At 41.0% G+C, this 26,732-nt stretch overlaps 2 protein-coding genes across 3 annotated transcripts in view; both read right to left on the minus strand.

Annotated features, from left to right (window-relative positions):
- PKD2 (polycystin 2, transient receptor potential cation channel) overlaps window positions 1–20,668 on the minus strand; it is a 28,177-nt gene extending 7,509 nt beyond the window's left edge. Inside the window, exons 1-10 of one of the 2 annotated variants that reach the window (XM_067297397.1) lie at window positions 20,233–20,310; window positions 13,432–13,545; window positions 10,185–10,318; window positions 9,567–9,817; window positions 8,596–8,820; window positions 7,661–7,889; window positions 5,581–5,751; window positions 4,211–4,392; window positions 2,995–3,115; window positions 323–421 (exon numbers count right to left, since the gene is read on the minus strand). In XM_067297397.1, the coding sequence (XP_067153498.1) occupies window positions 323–421; window positions 2,995–3,115; window positions 4,211–4,392; window positions 5,581–5,751; window positions 7,661–7,889; window positions 8,596–8,820; window positions 9,567–9,817; window positions 10,185–10,318; window positions 13,432–13,525 (1,506 nt within the window). In that variant the 5' untranslated portion in view covers window positions 13,526–13,545; window positions 20,233–20,310. Of the gene's footprint in view, window positions 1–322; window positions 422–2,994; window positions 3,116–4,210; window positions 4,393–5,580; window positions 5,752–7,660; window positions 7,890–8,595; window positions 8,821–9,566; window positions 9,818–10,184; window positions 10,319–13,431; window positions 13,546–20,232 lie in introns of both variants that reach the window. The other variant, XM_067297396.1, reaches the window with a different exon arrangement.
- Window positions 20,669–21,176: 508 nt separating this feature from the next.
- Window positions 21,177–26,011, minus strand: SPP1 (secreted phosphoprotein 1). The gene is made up of 7 exons (XM_013957376.2): window positions 25,784–26,011; window positions 24,445–24,511; window positions 24,291–24,341; window positions 23,122–23,226; window positions 22,930–22,974; window positions 22,443–22,694; window positions 21,177–21,956 (listed from the first exon to the last, which is right to left on the minus strand). The coding sequence occupies exons 2-7, from the start codon at window positions 24,496–24,498 to the stop codon at window positions 21,543–21,545; spliced, it is 921 nt and encodes a 306-aa protein (XP_013812830.2). The 5' UTR covers window positions 24,499–24,511; window positions 25,784–26,011; the 3' UTR covers window positions 21,177–21,542.
- Window positions 26,012–26,732: the final 721 nt, after the last annotated feature.

The raw sequence follows: 26,732 nt of genomic DNA on the forward strand, positions 1-26,732 counted from the left end.
AGAATTCTGTCACCAAACTCAATTGTGGTTTAGCTTCATCAGCTTAATATTTCAGTATCTACCTGGATAGGCATATCCTATCTCGTATTCAGTAGGCCGATCCTTTGATGCAAAGCTGTGTTTTAAAGTGACTAAAATGAGTTGCGATGCAAAGTTTTCATACTTTTAATTTATGTTCAGCTCTGAATTATTTATTTTAACTAAGAGGTGTACATTTTCATTAGCTGTTGCCAATTTTACTTTGTATAGTTTATGCAGCATTTTATGGAATAAGTTCAGATGTGAGGAACAAGACACGAGACAAACGAAACACAACTTTTACCTTTCTGATAAGGTCAGACAGTTCCATTTCTGCCTTCTGGTGTGCCATATCTGATTTGACTTCGGAATATGTATCATTGATAATGGCCAAAAACATGTTCTGTTCAGAAGAGAAATAAAAAGCCCACTTAAAAAATATATATACATATATATACACACACACACAATTTTATATATATATATATATATATATCCATAAGCCTGAGCCCCACTACTCCCATGACCTTCATATACAGACCTGCATCTGAATTTTTTTCTTAAAAGGGGCCAGCAGAAAATGGTGGGGTGTTTAATTAGCAGTAATATCAAACACCTGAGATATTGAAAACATGATGACCTGCAGTACCAGAACTTTTAATCAAGACTACTAGTTAAGGACATAACTGGGAGATTACATTCCAAAGAGAGTTCATGTCTACACACAGCAGTTGCAACAAACTGTTCTACCTGTGAGGCCCAACTTTCCCATTTAGCACCTGTGACTTCATCTAAGCAACACAGCTGGATTACCAACAGAAATGCCTGAGGATGCAAGTTAACTATTTATTCTGTAGTAACCAGCACACACACACAAGATGCTTATCTGGCTACAGGTCTGCTTGTGGTTCAGACTAGAGATGAAGAAAATGGATTAAAATCAGCTACTTGGCATGTGCGCCACAAATTCTGACAAGAGTTTGGCTGCTTGTTCAGACAAAAGGAGAAAAAGAAAAGAAATTAGTCTTACTGCTGCTGTGCCCAACTTTTAATTTGCTAGGCCTATACTGTTATTACTGAAAGGGTCCTGCTGAACATGGAACAAACACCACTACATTACAAGCCAGACATTCAAGTCAGAAGGAATCAGTCAAGTTATTGGCATATCAAATGTGCCATTCTCCTGCAGAAAGGCTGTGTTAGCCAGTATTTCCCCATGAATTAAAAAAAAATCCTCTTAGAAAAACAATCTTTCATTGTCTTTATCGATTCTTGCCCAATAACAGAAAAATAAGAGATAACTTTACTAGCATTCATTTTGCTTTCAGCTGCCCAACAGTAAGAGCTAAGGATGCTGCTTTCTGCCTGTCTTCTCTAGCTTTGTTTCAACCAGGTTTCAGACTGGTTTTAAGGAGCCCACACCAACATTTCACTCCACACAAATTGCAGGATCTGCACACATTAATAAGCACACAACCTGTAGTTAGTATTTCGGAAAACCTGTGGTGCCTTCGCAATCTAACTAGCACTCTCCTGCTGCCCATTAGAAAAAATAAAAATGTTACTCCCCCTTCGCTGATCACTAGCCTCCACTTCTCTGGATTTTGTGAAGCGCTTCAGGGCAAGTCTGAAACCTGCTTCATGTTCTTCTTTGGTTAGAGTGACCCATGTATTATTTGCCAATTGATTTTTTTTTTTCCATCCCACTGAACACGTAAGGTTCTCCAATTCATTACTAGTGAATAGCCTAGATAAAGTCTTCTCCCATCATATGCACAAATAGTATCTGAGCCCCATTTCTCCTCCTCCCAAGGAATAATAAAAAGCCTCATTAGGTATAAGAGGTCATTATCATCATAGTTAGGATGACACAGGATTGATGGCCAACTTTAATGTTAATAAAAACCTGCTTTAATAGTTATCAGCTTATCAAAGCACCAAGAGATACCCAGTTCTGGGAATAATCTGAGGATTTGTAGTTCACATCAATAATGTCACTCCAGTGATATCATTAGAAATGAGGTTACTACTTCGTAATGCTAGTACCAACTGAGAACTATGTACAGGTAGAAGACACTGCAGCTCTTTACCTGCATTGGCATAAAAAATGAGTTTATTTGTTCTCCTAGGTATCTATGAGGGGGTTCTCCTCCCTCTACTTCATATTATATACCTTATTAAAAAGACTAATATGAATTCAATACCAGGGTTAATAGAGGATACACAAAAAAAAAAAACAATGCTCACTACCAATATACTCGCTGTTTGAATTTATTTGGCAGACTATCATGTCCACAAACTGCCTCCCAGATAAACTGAGCCTCTTAAAATACTGTTCGTCAAAAAATACTTAGGTATGCTGCACAGGGAAGGTGAGCTCCCATTTGTGCTATGGAGAGAAAGACAGGGCTCAACTCTGCCCCGGAAAAGGAAGAGAGGAAAGAGAGGCCTTTGCTGGAAAACTTCCACATCTGAAAGTTGCTGCGTTGCTGCTGAGTTCGGTTCTTCTACAGGCAAGCTGTGTGTTGCATGCACAAACTACACAATTGTGAAACCGCTGGCCACACATTAGAGCATTTTATAAACAAAGAGCCTGTATGGAACAGTACTGCTACTTTTCACCAAAAGGTATGGGCTTGCTGTGCACGCTGTTTACAAGCAAGTCAGTGCTTACACTGTAGAAATGCTAACAAAAATCTTGGTAATAATAATAATGAAAAACAACAACATGGAGCACTATAAGGGAGTGACAACACACACTACAAATCTATTTTAGATGAAGTAAAAGAGAGTGTAGCGACAGGCTACGCAAAGGTTAGACTCCTATGCATACTGCACACATACCATTACCAAAATAAGCCTCAGGTAACAGGAAAAAACAAAGAAACAAAAAAAGCCCCAAAGAACAAGAGACACAAAAATGGCAATTTACCTAAAAACAAATGTCCCACCCCGCATAAACAAAGGTGTACATACCAAAAGAATGAAGAACATAAAGAACACAAATGTAGTGAAATAAATTGGTCCCAAAATTCGATTAGCTTCTTCAACCTCTGTGAAGTTAAAGTCTCCCAAAATGATGCGGAACTGAGTAAATCTTAAAAAACAAAACACATCCAGGAGTTGAGAAGAATGCTTTTGGAGCTGTGCAGTTTTCAGTCTGTTTTAGTGTAACAGCCTGGCTGATGGGCAGCACAGAGGTCTGCACTATTTTAATACTGATCAGGCATTGCAGTCGTCAAACCTTCATGCCCATACAACTGAACTCCGCAACACATTCAGCAAAACTAAGATGGTTAATTCTGGCTTTTGGTCACAACTGATGATGGGGGCAAGAGGAAGCAGTGACAAGTAATGATTACCATTTTGAAGCGTAAAGACCCCACCTTGCCCCTCCCCTATCCCTTTTGCCTCTCACATATATATAAACCCAACTTTTTGCCCTCTGAAGTGTGCCCATACAGTGCCAAGGCTGAAAGAGGCTCTCAGCACTACCAGCATATTTCAAGTTCCTCCACTTCTCCACAGGAAACTCTGCAACACTCTTCCACAGTATGGGCAGCAGGCGGGGTGGGAATAACGTAAAATAAAATAAATCCTGTAACAGGACAACCTGGTAATTACTTCACTTGGAATCAGATTACACTGCATGACATCAGGAAAGGAAAAACTGATTAACAACCCTCAGCTAAGTCCCCTCTTTTTCATGGACTCTGCCAGTTACTCAGGATGTTATTAGTTGGCTGTTAAACACAGAATCCCCTTGTGAATCAACCAGTTAAACATAAAATCAGGAACACAGCATTATTAGGCATGCAAAGTTTTAGCAAGCATTATAGGGTGCTGTACAGTAATTCGTCTGCTGAAGATACAGTTGCTGCTTTGTCTAGGAATGTGACCGATTGCTGTAAGAACCCTGTCACTTCCGCCAGCTAAAACCTGCCATTTTTAGCTCACTGACTTAATTATATTCTATTTTTAACCTGGCTTTGGAGACAGTTCTTCAACAAATGATTAAAAAAAAAAAAAAGCCTCTCTAAAAAAGTTATTGATACTGAGCTATATCAACAGTGAGATCCCTAGAGCTTATCTGTTTAGATGGCTGTTACAGGATTTGTTTAGTCTCTGATGAAGCAGCCAAATCCATTTACCAAAGTACTGAGAAATTCTTTGCATTTATTACTGTACTTACACGCAGTCCTGGAAAGTGCTGAAGTCATCAATTTGAGTGCCAAAGACAAGATAGGCCAACTGAGCATATGCTAAGAAAATAATAAAAAACATAATAGCAAAGCCAATGACATCTTTGACACAGCGAGACATGGTAGTGGATAACTGACTCATCGTTCTGTTGAAGTTCACAAATTTGAAAAGCTGTTAAAAGAGAAAAGAAGTAACTGTGAAGACAAGGAAGACAACTATTTATTACCACAAGGGCTTTACACGTGAAGTGTCCTTCTGAATTCAATTGGAAACAAAAAGTCAGTCAATCCACATTTAGAAATATATCACTTTCCAAACACACTAAGGCTTGAAATGTGAAGAAAAGCCTGTCCGCTTGCACTCCTCCATTCCCCTGGTTTTATAGCAGTGTTACCGAGATGCTAGCAAAAGCCTGTTTATTTATCTGAAGGGCAAAAGGAACGAGGCCTTTATTTTTAAATTTTCAATGCAGATTTTATAAGTCAAGTATTAAAAAGCCAAGAATGATGACCCCTGATGGATGAAGCCATGAGCAACCTGCTTTGATCTCGGAGCTGACCTTGCTTTGAGCAGGTGATTGAATGACCTCCTGAAGTCCCCTCTCACCTGAATTATTCTGCAATTATGCAATTAATTGTTATTTCTTACAATGAGCCACTTTAATTTTTAAACTGTGGTGTAAAAATTACATGCAACTTTGTTTTATAACACAGTAGGAGAACACTTACTTGATAACATATGGATCAATTTGGAGTAGAGTGGAAATTCAAGTCATCATTTTTAAGTTTTCTATTAGATATTTATTAACTAAACATTCCTCTGCAACTTTTTACATATGGAGGACAGCAAAATGAGTGTGGACTTGAAGAGCAGTAGCATCAGAAAGGAGACAGTAAAATAGAGAGATTAACTACTGCATTGTAGCTGGTTTGGATATGAATTGGACTTACACTACTTCTTCTAATGATTCAGAAATTTTGAAGACAGAAAACAGGTACAGTTAAACCAGGCTGGGAAAAAACAGTACTATAATAAGAAGTACTTACAATAAATAGTCCTTTAATAAGAAGTACTGACTTACCAACTCAAGAATAATAAAACCATTTCTTCACATATATGCCGTGACAAAGCACTACCACTGATTGTATTTTCTAGATTTAAACAAGGACTGTCTAACCCAGTGACAAAATGATAACCTTGTTTTTAATCTGCAAGAAGTCACCCTTCCGCTCTGACTTTCTCCCATGACCAATTTTAGGAGAAACATGACAAAACTCATTGAAATAAACACACAAAATTCAGAACATTTCAAATGCTTCCATTCTAATGTTAGAGTAAGGATATATGTCTTGAAGTTACCTTAATCCAGACAAAAAACACAGTGACTGCAGCAATATTGTTGAACTGTATTTGCCAATATGCCAAAGGTTCAAAATTGGGGAATGAGTTTTGATCTTCCAGCAGTTTCTTCAGGAGCATATCTACAGTTGATGTCCTATAGATGTTAATTCCTATAGCTACCACAGAGAGCTGAGTAGAAAAGAAACATAAAAACATATTTAGATTTAGAAGTGATTTAGAAGTACAGTTTTAAAGCAATTGGTTTTAGCCAGGTATGTAAGATAAAGATAAAGATAGATATGATGAACTTCATGTTATTCATAACAGTGCTACAGTGTGAGCTTTAAGTAAAAGCAAAAAAAGTGTGTGTGTGTGTATATATATATTTTATTATTATTATTTATATATATATATATATATATATATATTTTTTTTTTTTTTTTTGCTTCAAGGTCTCCTGGCTGCAGAGCTGAACTTCTAAATGGGAAAATATCTGCTAGTGACTGCACAGAGCCAGGATCAGGTCAGAGATATCAGCTTCTCCTGACCCTTCAGGGTCAACCCAACTTGTCGCTGAGGACATCAGTGCTGACAGTCAGGCAATTGCAGGGACAGGGAAGGCTGGAGTTCGCCACCTTTCCCTCAAGAGCAATTAAACAGCACAGTGGCTGCTATATGAGATAGGATCCAAAAGTAGGATGTTTGGATAAACCAGGAAATGCATTCCATAAGGCAACCGTGACCAGACTACAGACAAATAGCCTGGGAATAAGATTATATGCAAACCTTTCCCTTGCCACAGTGGGAGAACAAGATCATGGTGAAGCCTAGTGGGCTCAGAAATGCAGTCTTTGCAGAGAAGTAAGCATATAGGAAAGCAAAAGAGTGCCCACGCCCCCCGCCGCCCCCCTGCCCCAACCTGCGAAGACTCAGGAAGACAAAGGGGAAAGAGAGTAAAGAGCAGACACACAGCAGTGCCCGCCCCCCCCCAAAAAATAGAGTTTCTCCTCCAGAGTACAAACTGATCAATACTGCCCATAGAAAGTAAAAACAGAATCTGTAGTTTTACCATGTAGATAAAGTTCTTTCCCTGATCTCTGCAAACATCTTTTTTTTATTAGCATAAGTGAATTTTTCACTGTAAACAGTCAGGAAGTATATAATCCTAAATTTAAACAAGGTCCCTCAGACAAAGTATAAACATAGAATTCAACCCTCTATGTGAACTGAATTTCAGACTCAAATATACCTCACTGATCATAGCAGCAAAATGTCTCATTTTCCCCTTGGTAAGTATAAAAATGGCACATGGTTCAAGTAAACATCCTCCTAAATAGTTCTTCACTTACAAACCCTTGTGATGCAAGCATATTTTCTCCAGCTTAGAGGTGTCAAATTCAATACTTAAACCTTAGATTTGTCCAAGCCTGAACATAAAAGATGAGCATAAGACTGGAATTGTTTCAGCATTGCTGCCTTCGTATACTTTTGGTAAGAACAGCTTGATATAAGTAGAGTGATTTATACTGTGCAGCTTTAAATTCAAAGCCCAGATTTTCTGCTAGATAGACACTATTTATTGGTAACACTGTCTACTTTACCAAGAAAACAGTCCTGACAGTTGCTAGGACTCTACAATTACAAGACGCTATTCTTCAAACTTGCTATTAGCTGGCCAGTATTTTAATATCAAATAAAATTTGTTAGCTGTTCTTTGCAAATATATTCAGAACCCCGTCCCATTTCTCCAACTGCCAAGCACCACTTTATGATTTTCTGCTGCGATAGCTTATGTCAGATACACGGAGAAGAAACATGGGGAGGTTTCTTATCTCCCATAAGGGCTGTGTCTATATTCACAATAACTGGGAGAAAGTATACTGAACAAATACTCAAAACCTTTCATACTCAAAAGCACAGACTAAACTTGTCCTACTCAGACCGAACAGCTCACTAGCCTGATGACACTAATGACAAATAGGACAAAGAGGATGATGGCCCTATCCCTTAAACCCACAATATGAATGCTGAGTCACTAATGTCTCCCACAGAAAGCATTCCAGAAAGCAATTTTAACCCTATTATAAATATTACCTACCACAATGATTAGGATATCAAGACAATTCCAGAGACTCCTGAAGTAGTGCAGTTTATGAATGTGAATTTCTAAGATCTCTTCCACCATATAATAAAGAACAAAAAGACAAAATGCCATTTCACAGGCTGCCAGGAAAAAATCGAAAGTGGAGATGTAGTGAATCAGCTTCACTGGCTGAAACTGCCAAGATGTAACAAGGCCTCCAGTTGCTGGAAACTCCACTAACAACCTGTTAAAAGAAAAAAAAAAAAAAAACACAGAAAACCATTTCACTGAAAGAATGTCCTTGAAAAGCACTACTGAATATACTTAAAATACTTGTTTTTATTTTGGAGACAGGAAAAAGTCCATATATGATTCAAGTAAGACATTATGCAGAAGAGAGGGTGTAAACCTGGGTACCGCTCACTCAATTTTGACTAAACCTAAGACATTTCAAGAACAGTGAGCAAACAAGAGACAGAACGACCCGTCTGCATCTCCATCTCTCACGTGCTATCTAAATGAAAGACTCATTTTGCATATCTACCTTGTGTACTTTAGTGAGCCAGGTCATTAGAGAAGTCACCTGCAAACTGAAATGTACCCAAACTCTTGGGGCATCAGGAGAAGCACAACTGTCTCCAGATGTTGAGTGCAGCTGCAATATGGAGTCCCACTTCTTTGAACAGGGAAGCCTGCCACAAAGCACTACCAGAAGCATGCCAGTGAGAAGACAGAAAGGAAAAAGTCCTATCCAGATCAAAGAGAACACAGCTCTACTTTCAGGGACATCCAAAACACAGTTTGAAAGAATCAAGTGGGAGGCACTTAAAGGAGAACTTGTTCCAAACTGCTTAAGTAACATATACACTTACCTATGCCCTCAAAACAAAGTAATCACAGGTAAATCCCCAACTGTGCTATGTGAACACTGTCAATGGTTTTGTACGTACCTAACAACACAAAATAGGTTGATGTTTGCATTGTATACGGAGAAATCAATGAAAGCTGCCCTTGTCCCTCTGTCCAGCCACAGGTTCTTCTTAAGGCTAGCAATTTGCACAGCTGTCACTTCTCTGGTCCTTGACAGGTCTTGATAATAACCAGCTCCACTGTATGTGGCAATCAAGCCCCAGTGGCTGCTCCCATTCAAATCCTTCTCATTGGTGTATGTCCAACTAGTTTAGCAGTGAGACAGAGCAGATTAGTCTTTCTAGTTACTACTTATCATTAACCCCCAAAAAACCCACAAAACAAAGAACCCCACAAACCAACAACAGAATACCCTGGATCAATTACTTAAAGTTGCTTTCATTTAAGAGATACTTGCAGAAAGTTTTGATGTTTGTACCCCGGAAAAAGGGTTTACAAAGCTCATTTTACAAACAGAAACAAGAAAATAAGATAGAGACAGGTCACAAGTCAATTATCTGTGAAAACAGAACATTTCAATCCACTTTTACAACATTTATATCCCCTTGGGGGAAATAAAAATCAACATTTACATAGCTACCCTTTATAATGTAACCCACATATTGTCCTCCAAGAGAAACAGTACTATCCCCGTTTTTTGGCCAGGGAAAATGATTCATCAAAACCCATTCCAGTAACACAATCATGAAATAGGGAACAGGTGCTCATGACTCCGAGAGCTGTACCTAGACCACACTGCATTTGCCACGTGCTGAAACAAAACAGCCACCGATGGCACAATGATGGCACCTAAACTCAAGTGGGTTAAGAACACAGACCTCTTCAGGTTTGGTAAGGTTTCTCCGTAAACAGAATTGGCAGCTCCATATTTAGCTAGCCTTACAGACAGAACATGTGGTGATTACAGAGTTGCCTCTGTGAAGCAGAAATTCAGTATATCCAGGGCACGGAAATACACATCTGCCTATGTGTCTACAAGAGTACTACGTACGCTGTTCCGTTTCGAAGCCCAAAAGGAGCAGTGTCTTCATTAGCTACAGAATAGACATCATAGCAGTCTTTGATTTCATCCTTTAAATCTTCAGGTATTGAGCACGAACCATTTCTCACTTTCAGCTGCCGAATGCGAGGCACCCCTAGAAGCAGGTTCTCATAATAAATGAAGCTTTTGTTTTCAGCCATGGTTTTGTTGTTATACCACATCTCCCAGTAAAGACCATCCAGCAAAGGGCCTTCGGTGAACTGGGAAGGAAGAGAGAATTTTAGTTTGCATGTTGCCAGCACTGTTTTCATAGATCTTAATTCTGCTGAAATGTGAGGATTGCAATTGATAATTCTTCTGATGTTAAGGCAAAGTATCTGCCTTTATGTTACCTGTCCTCCAAAGACATTCCCTAACCTTGCCCTGCCCTGCCCCATTGGCATTATCTAAATCCTAAACTTTGACCTATGAAAGGCCAGTTTTACTCTAGTGCTTTGACATCGTCCATACACAGAGATCTTTATGGACAAATCCTCTATGTTGAAAAAAGACCTTGCAGATTAAGCTCACAGATCCAGACAGGACAAATCACAGCAACAGCGAAATACCAATTTTTTTATAGAGTACCTTCCAGAAGTCATCCATTGTGGACAAAGTTTTGAAATCAGTTTTCTCCATTTTTGATACAGGTGTTTCCAGGAAGAGCTGCGACATTACCCTCGTGTAATAGTACATACTGGAACTCACTGTCCCATAAGTCACTGCACAAGATTTGGTATAGGGTGAGGGGTAGGAGGTGGAAAAACAAAACAAAAGTACTTATTTGCTTATTTTGAATACATCAGGTTGTATTTGAATAGATTTTGCACTGAGAAGTCTAAGCATCAGAACAGAATGAAATCCACAGTAAGCAGCGTTTGTCTTCAAGAAGTGATTATAATATAAAATCTGCAAAGAACAGATCAGTCAATCAGTTTAAAATACCAAATTCTCCCTTCCCAAGTTTTATCTGTTATTAATATTTCTACAAAAGTCAACTTCAAGAAACACAAAGGTGGGATGCAGCAGCCTAAACAGAGGAAGCTAGAGCCATTTTAGCTGTCTTGTGGTATCCAAGGCATCTGTAGAGAGCTGGCACGAATGACAAGACCTCAGGAGAACCATGCCCTGCTTGAGCAGAAAACGATGGTCAACCAGGATATCCCAGGGCATCTCAAATGATGCTAGACACCTGTGGTTAGACAACTAAACTCCCTCTCAGACATGCACTGGTTCTAAGAGACTCTCTCCATAGAAAATAATGGCTACGCATTACTTCTCTTCCTCACGCAAGGCCAAATATTTGGCCGAAGACCACAGAGCATAAAGTGATGTACAAAGCCAAGATGGCTTAAGAGAGCAGTCTTTGGCACAGATGCTTTTACTGCCTATAATTACTTAAAAATGCTTCAAGACTAGACCTCTGTGAAGCCCGATTCTGTGACAACTCTGGAGAGGACTGGTTACAACCAGACTGCACAATTTGTCATTAGTTTTGACAGTTTGATAAAAATGTTTATTACAGGGACAAAACATGTTTTCTTTAGCAAGCAGAGAACACAAACTATTTGTAAAAAACTTCTGCTGTGGCACAGGGAATGTGTGACTTGATTGTGAAATACCTGGATTGTCTCTAAATACGCTCTTTCAAAAATACAAGAGCACAAGAAATGTCAATAGCATTTAGCCTGCGCTGGAAAGCTCGCTAGTACGTTGTGCCAAACCAAAGACCGGTATGTCTCATAGCTATTGCTTAAGTGTAAAACTGAAAAGGACAGAACTTTAAGAGGCTAGTTTGTTAGAAATGTCTGTAGATATTTAACATACTACACTTTTCCTTCACTCTGTTACCAAAACCTTTTTTATAGTAAAATAAATCGTGAACAAATCTTTTCCACTGACAATAATTACATTTGCAAGTTCACATCAAATTATTCAGCTGACTATTATGTAAAAATGTAAGTTATGTAAACTGACGACTTAGGAATTTTCATTTTATTTTAATTCAAATCCCTCACTGCTACACCTCTCCTGGTGATACAGCATACCAGCCACAGGCATTCTTGCTACCTTATATCCATAAACCTGCACTAGGCATTCTTAAATGACTCAAGAAGGAAATAAGCTTGACATTTAGTATATAAGCATGCCCACAATACAACACCAAAATAGCTGTGCCAACCATATGAAGGGTTTGTTTTGCTTTGTTTTTATAATTCTGCTAAAGACAATCCAGGCAGACTTGCTCTCAAAGCCAGTCTACAAATATAGTTTAAAAAAAAAAAAAAAAATTAAGATTCACTCTCACAAAAAAATCCAAAAACCAACCAAACAAAAACTTGTCCTGTTACAACTAATCATAAAAGACAGCTTAAAAGTCACTGACAAGTCAGGCACATAGAATAGAATTGTCCATGCTAAAAATTGGGGGCTTGAAACACAACATCAGCTTTCCAAAGTTATGCTAACTTAATGCACACAGTTTTTGTTGTTTTTTTCCCCCCCAATAACCAAATAAAACATTTATTCCATCAATACTGTAGTAAGTTTTATTTTGAGCTGTCTTACTAAGTGTTATATATATATACATGAAATTGCCTTGACTATAAATATAAAAAAACTTTTAAATATTGAAATAAAATTGTATAATGGCTTCAAGTTTCCAAGACCAGAAAAGACAACTGTTCTCAGAACTGTTATACTATATACCAAGTTTAGACATTCAGGCCATAAGCCTTCATGGTGCTATGTGAGGCCTGTGAGAAGCATCCTATACGATCGATGCTCCAACATCTCTAAGGTTCTTCACCTCTCAAAAAAGAACAAAAAGCTCAGTGCAGACTGCATTCTTAAACTCCATTTCTATTCTGCATGCTTCAGACTACCCTGGGTACAGGAATATTGCTGGGTATTAGGCTGGAGATCCATCAGGCTCACTTGTGTAGTAAGTTCATATTTAATACAATGGATTAATAGTCTCTTCCATGTTGACTACAGAAGCAGGGATTAAATCTCCTCTCTAAAAGCCCCAAATAAAAATTATTAAAAACAAAAAAAGTAAAAGGAGAACAGGCTGAGGTTTGCCTTCTGCTTCCCCTGTAACTGATCAATAAACTCCTAAATCAGACACTGTTATCTCATGCACTTGTACGCAACTCCCAGAGCTACAGTGTTACTGTGCTTCATATACTACCATAGACAACAAATGACACACTTAAAGCATGGAAGTCTTCAGCCATAATTCATGCCCAACACTTAAGTGAGACTGCAGATGTGTTTAAAACATCCAGTGTCAGGCAAACTCAGATTATCAAATATTTCTAAGTAGCTAGCATTATCCTTGGCTTTCCAGCCACCATCAAGAACTTCTACTCTTAAGGATCTGTACATAAATTTGGTGATACATTTGAAACTCAGTGATTTTTTATGTTTAATTTTTTGCCCTAGGTGGTTAACTCCTACTTTAACAAAAGACAGTTCCATTTAGTAATTTCATAATGCATAACAGAAGCATTACACCCCAATCCAGTACTACACAAAAAAATGCTTCAACCCTAGGATCTCAAAATGCTCCCTAAAAAGCAAAGAACATGCACATTATCATCCCACTTAAAGATTCAAAAAATATTAAGGCACGGAAAGTTTAATATTTTCAATCTCAAGCAACAGTGAGTGTAGAAACAAGAAAAAAGAACAAAACAGTAATTCCAAGTTTTTGCCTCCACACCTACCCGTTAATTATTCTCCTACATCATTGACACAACTTTAATTCTGGAATTACAGATGGCATACAGGTAGTACAGAATTGCAAGCATCAACACTGAACGGTACTTACGGACACACAAGACCACCAGAAAAATCAGGTATGTTATCAGCTCCCGTAAAACACTTTTCAGATATCGCTCTCTGCTAGTGTTGTTTTCTTCCATGAGTCTTGTGCCCCACAGACCTTTCAAGAAAAACATGCATAATGATATAAATACAGTGTCTGATACTAGATGTGCTAGATACCTAACTAATCAAGAGATGCCTTGCTTGGGCAGCTGGCTTTGAACACTTAACCCGTGTTGTGTCTGCTGCAGGTTCTCCTACAGATTTTGAACTGATCTAAGTTACCGTAAGAACAACTTCTTTGGCTTGCCCTCCTGTAGGTCCAAGGAGACCCATGTCATCTCACATATATTTATTTAGTAACAGCTCAGCAGAACTCTACAGAATTTGTTGAATATTTGCCAAGAGTGCTGTCATTTAAAACCAGATGGCATGAAAAAAAATTAAGTATACAAAGACACACATTGACAGCCGACCTTCAAGAAATGCAATGCAGTGGGTTTTTTTAAAATATGCCTATGAAAGCATTAACTTTCTACCTGAAAGGAGGATAGGTCAGTCAAACATATGTTTAAAACAAACACAGAAAACACAAAAAAACTGTAACGTTCCTCTCCCTGACAGGAAAGACATGTCCACTAATGAGACAGTAGGGATCTTGGTGAGGTTTGCTACATGAATTTCTTTCCCTGCACAACAAAGAATTATCACTGAAATGTTACTAGTGGTCTTAACGAACAGCTGCCATTTAGCTGTCAAACTGGGCAACTGTATTAACTGAACTATTTGGGGATGTCACTAACTTCATGACATTATACTTGACATTCTCAAGAAGATCGTATAAGAGAACTTACTGAACTTTGGTTATCCCTTCCAAAAGGGTAACAGTGAAGCAAAAGTGGCTTTTAAATGGAGTCACCAAAAGAAACAACAATCTGAGAATAGAAAGCAGTTAGTAACCATCATATGTATTTCCTGTGTTTAATACAGAACAGAGAAAAGCTGGGAACAGCTGCTGAAGTTCAGTCCAGAACTGCTACCTTCCAGCAACTTCTCTTTATTTCAGATTAAATAAAGCAAGTCAATATGACCTTAGTTTACGGGGGCGGAAAGACAGCAGAAATGTGTGTGTGTGAGAGTAGTATATGTGTATATAAATTGCATTTACAATTGTGCGTACATAACTAAATTCACTCTTGCAAATCATTGCCAAGCTTCCACCCTTTTCCTTTTCAGGTATTTTAAATGGCCAGCCCTTGAAAACATCCTTTATGTTCCTAGCGGATGGAAATGAAGTAACCTCAAAATCCCTTGGAAAAGATCTTGGATCCATCAAACATACCACAGTAATTTGAAGTCAAATGGAAAAGCAACAAGGGATAGCCAAAACAGATTATAAAGCCAACAGTGAAGTGGAAGTTTAGTGCCAGCCATTGCTGCAAAGACTAAGAAAGGCAAATGGCTAAGCTGCCTGCTGCAGAACTTCATTGCTAACAAAGAGACAGGAATAAGTGAGCTCTTCCATCTACCTGCAAGCTGAGGTTCAAGAAGAGATTAACACGCCAGATATTTATAAAGACTTCTCAGCTATTGCAGTTCAAGATGGGATCTAGCCACAAAGTCAACTGGGAAAGTTCTCCAGCATAAGCACTGCAAGTATTAACGGTCTCCGCATTAATTTCCCTCTGTTCATACTCTTTAATTAGTCAATTATACCCTTCACTAATGTCTATCATTAATATGTGATGCCTGCCCCAAAAGAAGAGAACTTTTTCAAAGCTGTTCTTTAAGACTAAGTCTGAAAACTTGGAGATAAAGACTGCAGCTTTACAACACAAAATGCCAAATTCTCACCATTAGGTCATTCTAGAAGACAGAAACACAAAAACATTTACAGAGTCACTAGTAATAAAGAACTCTACAAGTCCAGCCTTTAATACAGCACGTTGCACTAGCAACGTTCATAATAAAGGAAGGAAAACACTGCAGAGCAGAGAAAAGGCTGGAAGGACCAGTGAGCTGAGCTGGCACGAGAGCAGAGTCCCGGCTGTCAGCACATTACTCACTGAAAAGAAATGTAGCGAGCAGAAAGTTTGCAAGCTCCAATTCTGTCATATTAGAACATTATTACAAGTCAGCAAGGAACGGAAAGTTATATGTGAAAAAAATAAAGCACCCGAGATCACACAGTCATCTTTGCATTAAATGAACTCTGCATTTATCCAACCACTAGCCCGAAGCTTTCATTAGTGGCCACGTTTTTAGAAGACGCATATATTTTTTAGCCTCTTTGTCATATTAGAATATTGTTTAAGATGCATCAAGAACAGTGGCAGCACACAGTGGTGGATTTAAGCTGACATTTACTGTGAGCAACAAAAACATTTCATTTCTAGCCTTGATCAATCATTTTCAGTTCATGCCTTACATTAATTTGCTACTCATCAACTTTTGGAAGGATCTGTGTACTCATTCATTTATCAAACATGTCTGCAACTAATGCTTCTCTCATACCCATTCTGTAGCCCAAATGGCTTACCTAAAGAATGTACTAATTCAGAAAAGAGAGAAAAAAATTAAAGGGAACTAAAAAAAAAAGAAGATAAAATTTCATCTTGCAATAAAAACTCTAACTTTCCAGGCAACACAAGAAACAAAAACCTTTCTGTTTTCATATCTACATACCTTTATATTCATGAATGAGTTTATGTGGTATAGAAAGCATATAAAATAATTTAGATTTATGAAAAAGTTACCTAACTTGAATTCTGAAAGTTCTCAGTAGTTATGTAAAGACAATTTAAAAAATCCTACAACATGACAAAAGCAAGCAATACATCCAGTACACATCCAATACATATGATATTGATACTTATAAATAACTAAATTGCCTATACAGAAAGATTACAGGGAAGGAAGGGGCTGAGGGCAGGAGAGGAATACGATCCTCAGACAGAGCTGCTTTCTCCCAAAACAAAAAAAAGTAAGTCTTACATTCAACTGGAAGCTCACATTCTTTAGAAAGGTACTACCAGAGCCTGCACTAGTTCAGCTCAAAAAAATTCCGATGGTGCATTCTTTGTGAAAATTACAGTTGATGAATGAATGAAAATAGTATGTGATACTTCCAATTAACAATAACTAATAAAATCTTTCCAGAAAACCCCTGCGTACACTGCTCAGTATTGATGAACATGTGGATCTAGTAACACTGGGTGTCAGAATAAAGCACTTAGGGGAAGATTCCCTTCCTGGTGTGGCTCTGGAAATGGACCTTAGTCTCATCCATCAAAACTGCTAATGATTTTCTCATTAGCTGAGATGAACAGTCACCCCCTCCCCCAAAACAGACAGGACGCCTGATAAACAGACCTGCAAAGCTAGAGGGACTAAAGGAACTTCACTGAGACTTGCACTGGAATTTTAAAAGAATCCCCAAAATCAAGACACTAAAAGGTAGGTAATCATATGCGATTGAGTTTCTGTTCACTTACGATGGTGCACAGTCTTCCTGTCCATCACATTTACCAAAACCCATTACCTTAAATTCTCTTTGCAGGCATTTTTATTTCACAGCTGACAGCAATAAAAACATAAGCTGTCATTTAATATCACTCAGATGATGAGTGGCAACATGTTTAGCCATGGTAACACTATCATATTCGATATCCAAATGATTACTCCCTCTTGTGTTCAATTCTGTCCAGTCAAACAGCATTTCATTCAATAAATCCATGCTAACTTTCCTCTAGTTATCTTCTAAAGCAACTACCAGTTTCATTTCAACAATTCCACAAAAACTCAACTAAAACTTTACCTACTTTCTTTTCAGACTGCAGTATAACTTGTTTTTTAGATCTCTGTTAGATCTAAAAACAGAGCACTCAGTTTGCCATTTTCCAGTCAAAGGTCTTTGCTGTTATACATGAAATATCAAAAGAACTGTCAAGCTCTGTTTCCAGTAATATAACCTCAGTTTAAGTTATCCTTCAAATACCCTATTATAATTTCAGGCATGAAATCACCCTTTCACTACACAGTCTGCAATGATCACATTCTTTAGAGAAGGTTAGTTACCTATGCACCAGGCAAGTCCAGCACCCTGCGTAACAGCACTAAAGTCACGTCTAGCCATTTCCTGTGCCTATGAAATTAATGGCAGCAACATTCTCTATGTTAAGGAACTAGAAAGGGACACGTCTACTACGGTAACTTTGGCTACGCTTGGCTACAAACACAAAATAAACAGGTCAAAAAAGTCAACAGAAACTGTGGATAGCAAGCACATGAATAAATCTAGTCCCAATATTCATAGAACACAAAACCAAGTCTTTTTATTTTGCAGCTAAAAGTAGAACATTAGTACTGCACACTGACTGTCTCAAACACCAAGAAGCAGTTTGGTATATAGCAATGACTGAAAGTTTTCTTTTTGCTTTCTTCCATTTCAAGAACATGTAACTTCCACTATTTTCCACAGAGCACAAACTTTATTAATATACTCACACCCAGATGCACAAAGGGAACATCACCATTCAAAAGGATGCATAACGTTCCAATATCAAAGGTGGTTCTCACCTTTTGATTTGCAAACAGAAATTAAAAGTTCAAGTTACTGATTGTGCATCAGTTCCCAAACTGCTTACTTTAGCCCAAGATCTGTTGCTTAGGCAGCAGGCCAGGCAAGGGACCAGTCTGTCAGAACAGGGCCTAAACATCTCCTCCTCTGGCAACTTCTGCCTGATGCTGATGCCACTGAAGGCTTCAGCTCCATTCATCCTGCCCAGCTCAGCAGATGGCTTCTCCAGAAACCAACTCCTCTTGGTTCTACTGCTCACTCAGCTGAAATAGGTGAAAATGCAAGAGCGGATTTAAAAAAAAACAAAACAAAAAAACCACATACTAAAAAGAACCCCTCATTCCCCAAAATCTCTCCTAAACTGTAGAAACAGATAAACTATCGACAATTTAATATGGCATTTTTTTCAAACCTTTGTTAGAATGGTCTCTCCTTAAGCTCTGCCTTCAAGTTCAGCATGACTCTGATACCAGCACCAAAAACAGTCCAAATGCAGATAATCTATTTTCAATTTTACCCCAGAAGCCATGACTGAGACCAAATAGCAGCAATTTAGACAAGCCATGTTGTATAATCATCTGGAAATCACTGTCATGCTCATGTTCAAGCAACACTATTTTTCACTAGTTTAAAGCAAATACAGACGGTTCCTTCTCATCAATAGCAACAGCTAGCAGAAAGGGAATATTTGAACAGTTATGTTACTATTTAGCTGTGTGTTGATGGTTTTTTTTCTTTTTTTAATAAAAAGATTTCACTTTCTCCATGTTAAGCAGCTCCTTTCTTAAGCATTTATGTACCTCAGGGACAGACTGGACACAGCAATGTCAGTTAGCTCATATGCCTCATAAGAGGCATAACTTTCATTGATACTTTTTCCTGGACATTCCAGTCTCTTGCTATAAAGTGACTCATTTCATTGAACAGTCTCCCTATAAAATCTGCTGCAAAGACAACATAGTCTATTCCATAATCTCTGAAGGTTTGACTTGCATCCAAGTAAAATACTACAGTGATCAAGAGTGATTTATTTTGGTGCAATACAGCTCAAGTCACAGAAATCATTATAGCAAGTGATTTTTGAATGTGCATGAGACACAAAATGAACATATAAATGATACATAATAGTTCAATTTGCAAGTCCCTGCTTAAAACACTTCTGCTGATGTGGTGACAGTCAACAACGCTGCTTTGCATCACTTCAGGAAATCCATGTTTTATAAGAAGAAACCTTATTTTATAAGAGGAGCTTACTTTTGCCACAGCTTTGTAATTCAAAACATTTTCTCTGACACTGTAAACAAATGCTACATTTATAATCCTCAGGTCCTGATGCTGAAATTTTAGGCTTCTCTGAAGAGGAAAGGGGGCTTCTCACATGAGCCCCCTTAACCTTAAACCCAGGGAACTCCCCAACCACTATTTTCTCTGCTGTGTCAAGTCAGCTCTGTACACCATCAGCTCAGGACTGAGTTACCACGGTGAGCGTATAACGCTCATTTGGTTTATGTTTCAGGCTACGTTCCTGGTCACCAGCTGTACTTCAACAGGCAGCTCTCACCAACTGAAGGCACTCACAGAGCACTGCACAATACTGCACAAAAACGAGGCAAGTGTAACACCCTCCCAACAACCCCACTCTTAGAGCATCAGCATCTCCCCCAAAGCCTCTTTATAAGATAGAGAATGCCAAAAAAGAGAGAAACACAAGTACTCCGCCCCCCCCCCCCCGGAAACCTGGTGTTGGATCAGGAAATCCACGTTTCTGAAACCTTAGCCAGGACAGTCTTTGACACTGAAAGCAGCCAGGACTAGGGCTAGCAGGGGAGGGAGAGAGGAGCAGAGACTTCTCTGTTACGTAGAAAAGGAAAAACAGGGGGGAGGTGGGTGTTTATGTGTGTGATGGGAGCAATAACCAGATCAGAGAGCAGGAGACAGATGCGTATGAACATGTGGGGAGAAGGGAAAGGGTGAGCATGGATGGAGAGATGTGGGATAGGAAAGTAGACAGGTGGAAGAAAAAGAGAACAAGTGGCAAAGAGGTGGGTGGAAGAAAGAGCAAAAGGAATTAAAAAAAAATAAACAACCCTCCTAAGTATTCCTCTCCACGTAAATCTCCAGGAAAAGGCAACCGCGCTGTCCGACCGAGGCAGGCCGGGAGCCCGCTACCAGCGGAGGGGGAGCGCGGGGGGGTCGGGGCACGGAGGCCGGGCGGGCGGCTCTCACCTCGCAGGCGCCGCGCCAGACGCTTGGCCCAGGCCGCTCGGTGCGGCGCGACCCCGTCGGGCGGCACTTGGTGGCGGCCCGGCGCCTCCGTCCCGCCCGCTGCAGCCGCCGCCGCCGCCGCCGCCCCGCCGCGCCCCGCGGGGAGTCGCCGCTGCCGCCGCCCGCTGCCGCCGCGCCCCGCCACGACGCTGCCTAACGACGACGAAGCACCGGCTCCGGGGCTGCCCCACTCCACGTCCATCTCCACCACCGGCCCCGCCGCCGTCGCCGCCTCCTCCTCCTCGGGCTCGAAGCCCGGGTTGTCCCGGCTCCAGGCCTGCCGCGAGCAAGAGGAGAGCGGCGGCGACGGCGGGCAGGAGCCGGCCCGCGCCGGCTCGCCCAGCCGCTCCAGCTCCAGCTGCTCCCGCCCGCGCCGGCAGCCCCCGCGGCCCGCCATGAGCCCGCCGCCGCCACTGCCCGGGGCGGGACGCCGCCGCCTCCGCCCCCTCCCCGCCCTCCAACGCGGCCCGGCTCCAGCGCCAGCCCGGAAAGCCCGGAGCACGGAGGGAGATGTAGTTGTCCTGCCTCCGAGCGGGGCCGCGGCCGCGGCCGCGCCGCGCCTCCATCCCCACGCCCCCGCCACCTCCCCGCGGCGCCCGCCCACCCCGACATGGCCGTGGGGCAGCGGCGCGACCGTTAGCGCGACCGTTGGTGCGGCGCGCGCGGGCCCCGCCCCCGCTGCCTCCCCCCCCGGGCGGAGGGAACCGCAGCAACCCATTTCTGACAGGCCCCCTCGCTGCTAACTCGTGGCAGTAGCAGAAGCAAGCCCCTAAGAGGGGGGTTAACCACCTCATCCATGCTGGGGAGTAACCGTTCCCTAACTTGAAAAAGGTGGAAGTTCTTTGCCCCTACTCCCCCCTCACCAGCCGCCCAGCATGTAGCAACACAGCCCAGGGGTACAGGATTTTGTCGTTTTATTTAAATTCAGTTACAGCAAAATATACACTGGCATTATGGAGTACAGTATCACAAGGAGGTAACATTCATTCTGTGCGTAAACCAGCATTTGTTTCGCTCCTACATACTTTATCACATTCAAACAGAACAGTAACAGATGCAGCGAGGAGGGCTTACACTTGCGTAATGGAAAGCAGAGCTAGCATTGCATACAGGAGACTGCCTGGGTAATAAAACTGCCTCTAACTTCTGCCCCAAACTTGGGGGAAAAAAAATCACCACGTGTTCTACATTTACAAACAATTACTGAAATGAAACTACTCCCCCCTCAAGTAAAAATTACAGAGAGAAAGAAAAATTAGATTCGTTTCCCTTTAAAGGGCGACTTCATTGTTTTTAATGCTGCGAAGATCTTGAACATCTTCAGCACTCTCAAAGGTTTGATTGCTGTTATCGTCAACTACAATGACCCCAGTTAAAACGTGGGCCGGGCTCTCCCTGCTTTCCCTGCTCAGGGGGATGCCGCCTCTGGCCCCCCGCTCGCTGCTGTCTCTCTCGACCTCGGGGCTGTCAAATTTCTGCCGGCTGTCATTTTCCACGCTCCAGTCGGGCAGCTTGCGGACCACCTCGTTGCTGTCCCGCCCGCGGCTCTTGTGCCCCCATTCCCCGCTGTCAGCGTACTTCCCGGCGAGGTGGCGTGCCCCGAGGTCCTCCTGGGAGAGCCCCGCTTGGTGGCTGTCCGTGACCAGGGCGCTCTCATCCTCCTCGGTGGCATCATGTACGATCAGCTGCGTTACACAAACAGCAAAACAGCCAAAGAGCTGTTGTCACTTCTGAGCAACTGATCCATCACCAGGTATCGCAGTACCGCACCCAAGCGAGCTGTCCTGGGTGGGTCCCAGGGATACTCAAAGCCTCTAGCCTATGTCTCTGCTCTGAAGCTTTGTGCACTTTTATGGAGTTGCATGAAGCTTTCACAGTATCGCAAACTCAATTTGATACTGGCCTCAGATTTCATGTGCAAGTACATCATGACAGCGCAACTCTCAATATCACGCAGCCTGCAGTAGCAGGCTACACTTCTGCCTCAGTGTGTGTATATAGCCCTCACCGATTTGGGGCATCTGCAGAGAGCAGAAATGCATTCTTTCAGTTTTGCCAACTTTCCCCCCTCCCAATCCCTTTCACAGCTGATTCCCACAAAAGCACTTGTCCATTTTGAACTTTGCTACCCTTTTACAATAACCTAGGCACCACTGCTCAGTGCTCTTTACCTTTCTTGCAGCTTTGTGGAGCTTGCTGGACTTCACCACTGTGGCTTTTGCCTTAATTCTGTATGCCACGCTGTCACCTCTGCCTGAGTTGTCTCCCCGGGTGAAAGGGTAGGGAGGGAAGGGTGCAGTTACAGGAGCGTCGGTGGGAAAATCTGTGACAACCTCATCAGATTCATCTGTGTCATTGGAATCATCATCATCTACATCGTCATCTGGATCTTCACGGCTCTTGCTTAACAAGCCAGGAAAACGCTGAAAAACATTTAGGATGCATCATGCAAGAGAGCATATACAGGATGTACAGTGCTCACGCACTGTTGCAGATCTAAGTGGACAAATTGCTCTAAATTTGCCTCATCCTGTCTGAGACTTTGTTTTATTTAGGGGGAGATGTTAGCACAAGAACTGCATTTGAGTAAGGAGAATGAATACTGCTACACACTGCCTGCCACGCAGCACTCATTTAGCTGGTGTTGAAAACACTTACCGGGTGTACGAGGACATCAGCTCTTTCTTCTGAAGAATAAAGAGTCTGAAAGCAATAGAAAACTCATTACTAGCACACAGAGGCACATACAATAGAGCTGATAGAAAATGTTGGCAGTTTAAGGACTCAATCATAATTTGCAAGTCTGCATTGAAGGATGCTCTACTTTGTCTTCCAACTAGTCACAGGTACCTGCTGAGGTGATGCCAGGTCATCTCGTGGACGCAGAAGACTCTCATGAGACTGAGAATTCACGTGGTGGTGGTGCTGTCTGTGTGAACGATGGCCCCTGGAGTCCTTCAAAAGAAAAACTGAGGTCTTAATCCACAAAGGAGCATACAGGAGCAGGTAAAGCTGCATGCACCACAGGATCTCTTTTTGTGCAGGTGTGGCATCTGCAATACACACTCTTTTGGTATGAGATGTGTCTTCAACTATTCATTGCAACAGGAAGAGAATTCAGAACTAGCCACAATCCCAGATTAACACTATACCCAAACAGTACAATACTGAAGATGTGCCTCTCAGACTGCTGGTGGCAGAGCCTGGAGAATTTCAGATCAGTTTTTCCAGCTCATTTTAATCTGATGAAATTTGGAGCTGGATCTAAGCTTCTACTAATCTACTAAGCATCATGGCTTCTACTAATTTTCAGGTTCTCTTCCCAGCAATGTTTTATCTCCACATCATCGAAACTCTATAAGAAAATTCAATAGCTGATTCTCAGAGTAAATAGATAAATAATTTTACTTTAGTAGCAACCTACTATGCAGTATAAATCAAAGAGCTATATGCAAGACTAGTATCCTTTATATGACAATATTCTTCATCTTTGCATAGTATTAGCTCATTTCTGTGCTAACTCAAAAGAACAGGTGGCAGTTTGATAGAGAAGGCTCTAACGTCTGCACTCACACAATTCCAAAAATTAATGGAAATTGAACCAAAATGCTCTTCTGACATCAATTATTATTTTCTGATCCACAGTAATGAATGTGGGTTATAAGAGCTATGCTATACTGTAGGTGTTTTGGTTTTTTTTTTTCAAACTGAGAGGTCACATTTACACATTTTTTGTTAAAAAAGAAAAAAAGCTCTCCAGTGGTGGTCCAGAGATGGACCTTATTAAGAGACAAGACCAGATACCAGGCTGCCTAACATAGCATAATTCTACTGAAGTCAGTGGAAATCCCCCAATTTGTCTAGCTGAGAAACTGGCTCATAATATCCAGGTTAGGGTATGTTCTGCAAGCGGCTACAATCATAAAGTGTGTATCACACAATGTGTATTAGCATAAATCAAAATGGCATCATTAAAGAAAATAACTAGAATATAGGCAAGAAAGACAAAAGGAGCTTACATATTTTTCTTCAGAGCTGGCAGAAATGGCGTGCCGCTTGGATTTGCTCACCTTGAAGGGAGGAAAGAGAAAAGAGTTTGTCAGTAATAATTCCTTGCTAATGTGCAAAGGAAATATGTAAGCGAATGCTAATATACATCTATGATTTACTCACTGGCCATGCAACGGTGATGCTGATAAGGCACAAACAAAGCACTGCCACCTTCATTGTGATGTTCTACCTAGAAAGTATTTTGGAACTGTGAGTCAACAAAATAAAATACTGCAAACATGCCATAGGCTATTTCTTTCTCCTGTTGTACTTCACTGTGCTGAGATGAACTTTCTAATAAGGATTCAAGCTGCCTGTGCCTATCTTTTTCCTCTCTCTGCCCCCCCCCCCCATCACCACCTCCCATTTAACTGCAGGGCAGGAATACAAGATTCTTCTTAATGACTTGGCAACTCAACTCAAGAGCTACAGGAATTTAAAAACCAGAAAAGTGCTGAGCAGTGTTGAGAGCACCCCACTGAGAAGATGAATAGACTACTTCTGTTATCTACTGATCTGAGTTGGTAAAAGACAAAGCTTTGAAAAACAAAGTGCTGATAAAGGACCAGCTTAGGTTTATCAAAGCATTTCGTCAAAAATGAGAGAGACCAAAACAAACCCAGCTCGGACTCTCTCTGTTTATTTTAAAACTAGTTTTCAGAATTATTAACTGCAGTGGCTGTAAGTAACTTCAATTTATACAAACAGAAACTGCCTTTATTGATAGACTTTTTTCCCCTCCAGAAATTGGAACAAAGCAACCTGTGTTTCCAGCAAGAGATGAAGTGAAATTTATCTGCTCACATTGCAGTTTTAGCAATTTATTAGATGAATGACTCCTGATAAAACATAGGCAGTGCTGAGCTAAAGTTTGGTGCTGATTGACCAATCTCCAGGATAAACAACATCTCTGAGAAGTTAAGCTGATTCAGTGTTGAACAAGAAGCATTTACAACCTGAGTAAATCACAGCAGGAGAGAAGGATACAGACACATTTAGAATGCATATATAAGGCTGGCTCTGGAAAAGGACACTGTATTTGAAGCATTGCAATTTCAAGAGTTAAATAAAGAAGAATTGGCCCCATCCATTCAGTAGTGCGCAGCACAAACTGCAAGCCTGCCAGGATAAACTGGGATATTGCAAGGCAGTGGTTACATGAGCGAAGAAGCTTTCTAAGCTCAAGTACCAGCTTCAAGTTTCTAGCACTTGATTCAGTGGCAGGGATTTCAGTAACCTCCTCCTGACATCTATCAGCAGTCGGAGATTTAAAATTGCAATTCTTTATAGTACCTTGCATCTCTAAAGCAACCTTGCTGCTCTAGAAGCAAACCTTTTTCCACAGAAAAACATTAAACATTCTTGTTCAGCAAAGCAGTTTTGGAAGCCCTCCTGCCCAAGGCTTCCTTGACTAAAGCTATGGACATAATAGCACATGTCAGGTAAGAAAATGAGAAATTACCTGTTCGGATGCTGGAAGAGTCAGTTGCGACAGGAGCTCTGTTAGCGTTCCCAGCAACAGCTCCAGTCAGTTGCCTCTGAGTAGCTCAGGCTTTCTCCCCTCGTCCCCCAGACTGCCTGACATCTCCGACCTCGGGGAATTTAAACCCTGTCCCAGCGACCGGCTGCCAATCCCCGTGTGGCGGAAAAGGATGAGGTCATGAGGCTTCTTGCCACCGTACTGCCCACGTTCTCCTACACTTCCTCTTTGGCTTTGTGGCTTTTGAAGCAAACAAAAGCTACTGTATGGTTAAAACATTACTTATGTGCAAGATCATTAACCAGCAGGTCTGTTGAATGCACACAGCATTTGGTATCATGTAGGAGGACTTCGGGGCACATCTATCCTACTTTTGTGAAAAGGCTGTATCCAGTTTCCCAGAAACCTTTCACTGCCTGTTCTGTCTGGGGTAAGAATATGTAAAGTTGGTAGGAAGAAGGAGACCTGATCATAAAACTCTCCAAAAAAGTATTAATGCTTCCATAAAGATGTAGCGTTGATCTCCAGGGTACATATTTCAAAAGGAACTGCAAAGACAGGGTGTAGATTATGGCATTCTGCCTTTTCAAGCTATACAGAGTCAAAATAGTATTGATGTGTCTCAACAAGTATTCTGCTTCCAGAAACTTGATGGGAAAGGTATACAAGAGTCACTGACACTCTAATTAAAAAAGGTTTTTGCACCGTTATTTAAATTTCTCCCTTCTTTTCTATTCAGTTGGTACATCATCTGAGTCCTTTCTGGTTTCATTCACCCTTTCAGGGGGTTCAGGTCAGTCATCTGCTGCAGTTGTCTGTCACACCAAGCCTGTTCCAGAACCTTTTTCTGGGACTAGGTTCTGAATACTAAAGAAAGCAAAAAGCAGCCGCAGCTCCCGTAGGAGAAGTGACATGGCTAGCATTGGGAAGC

This window comes from Apteryx mantelli, chromosome 5 (genome assembly GCF_036417845.1).
Source record: "Apteryx mantelli isolate bAptMan1 chromosome 5, bAptMan1.hap1, whole genome shotgun sequence".
NCBI lineage: Eukaryota > Metazoa > Chordata > Aves > Apterygiformes > Apterygidae > Apteryx > Apteryx mantelli.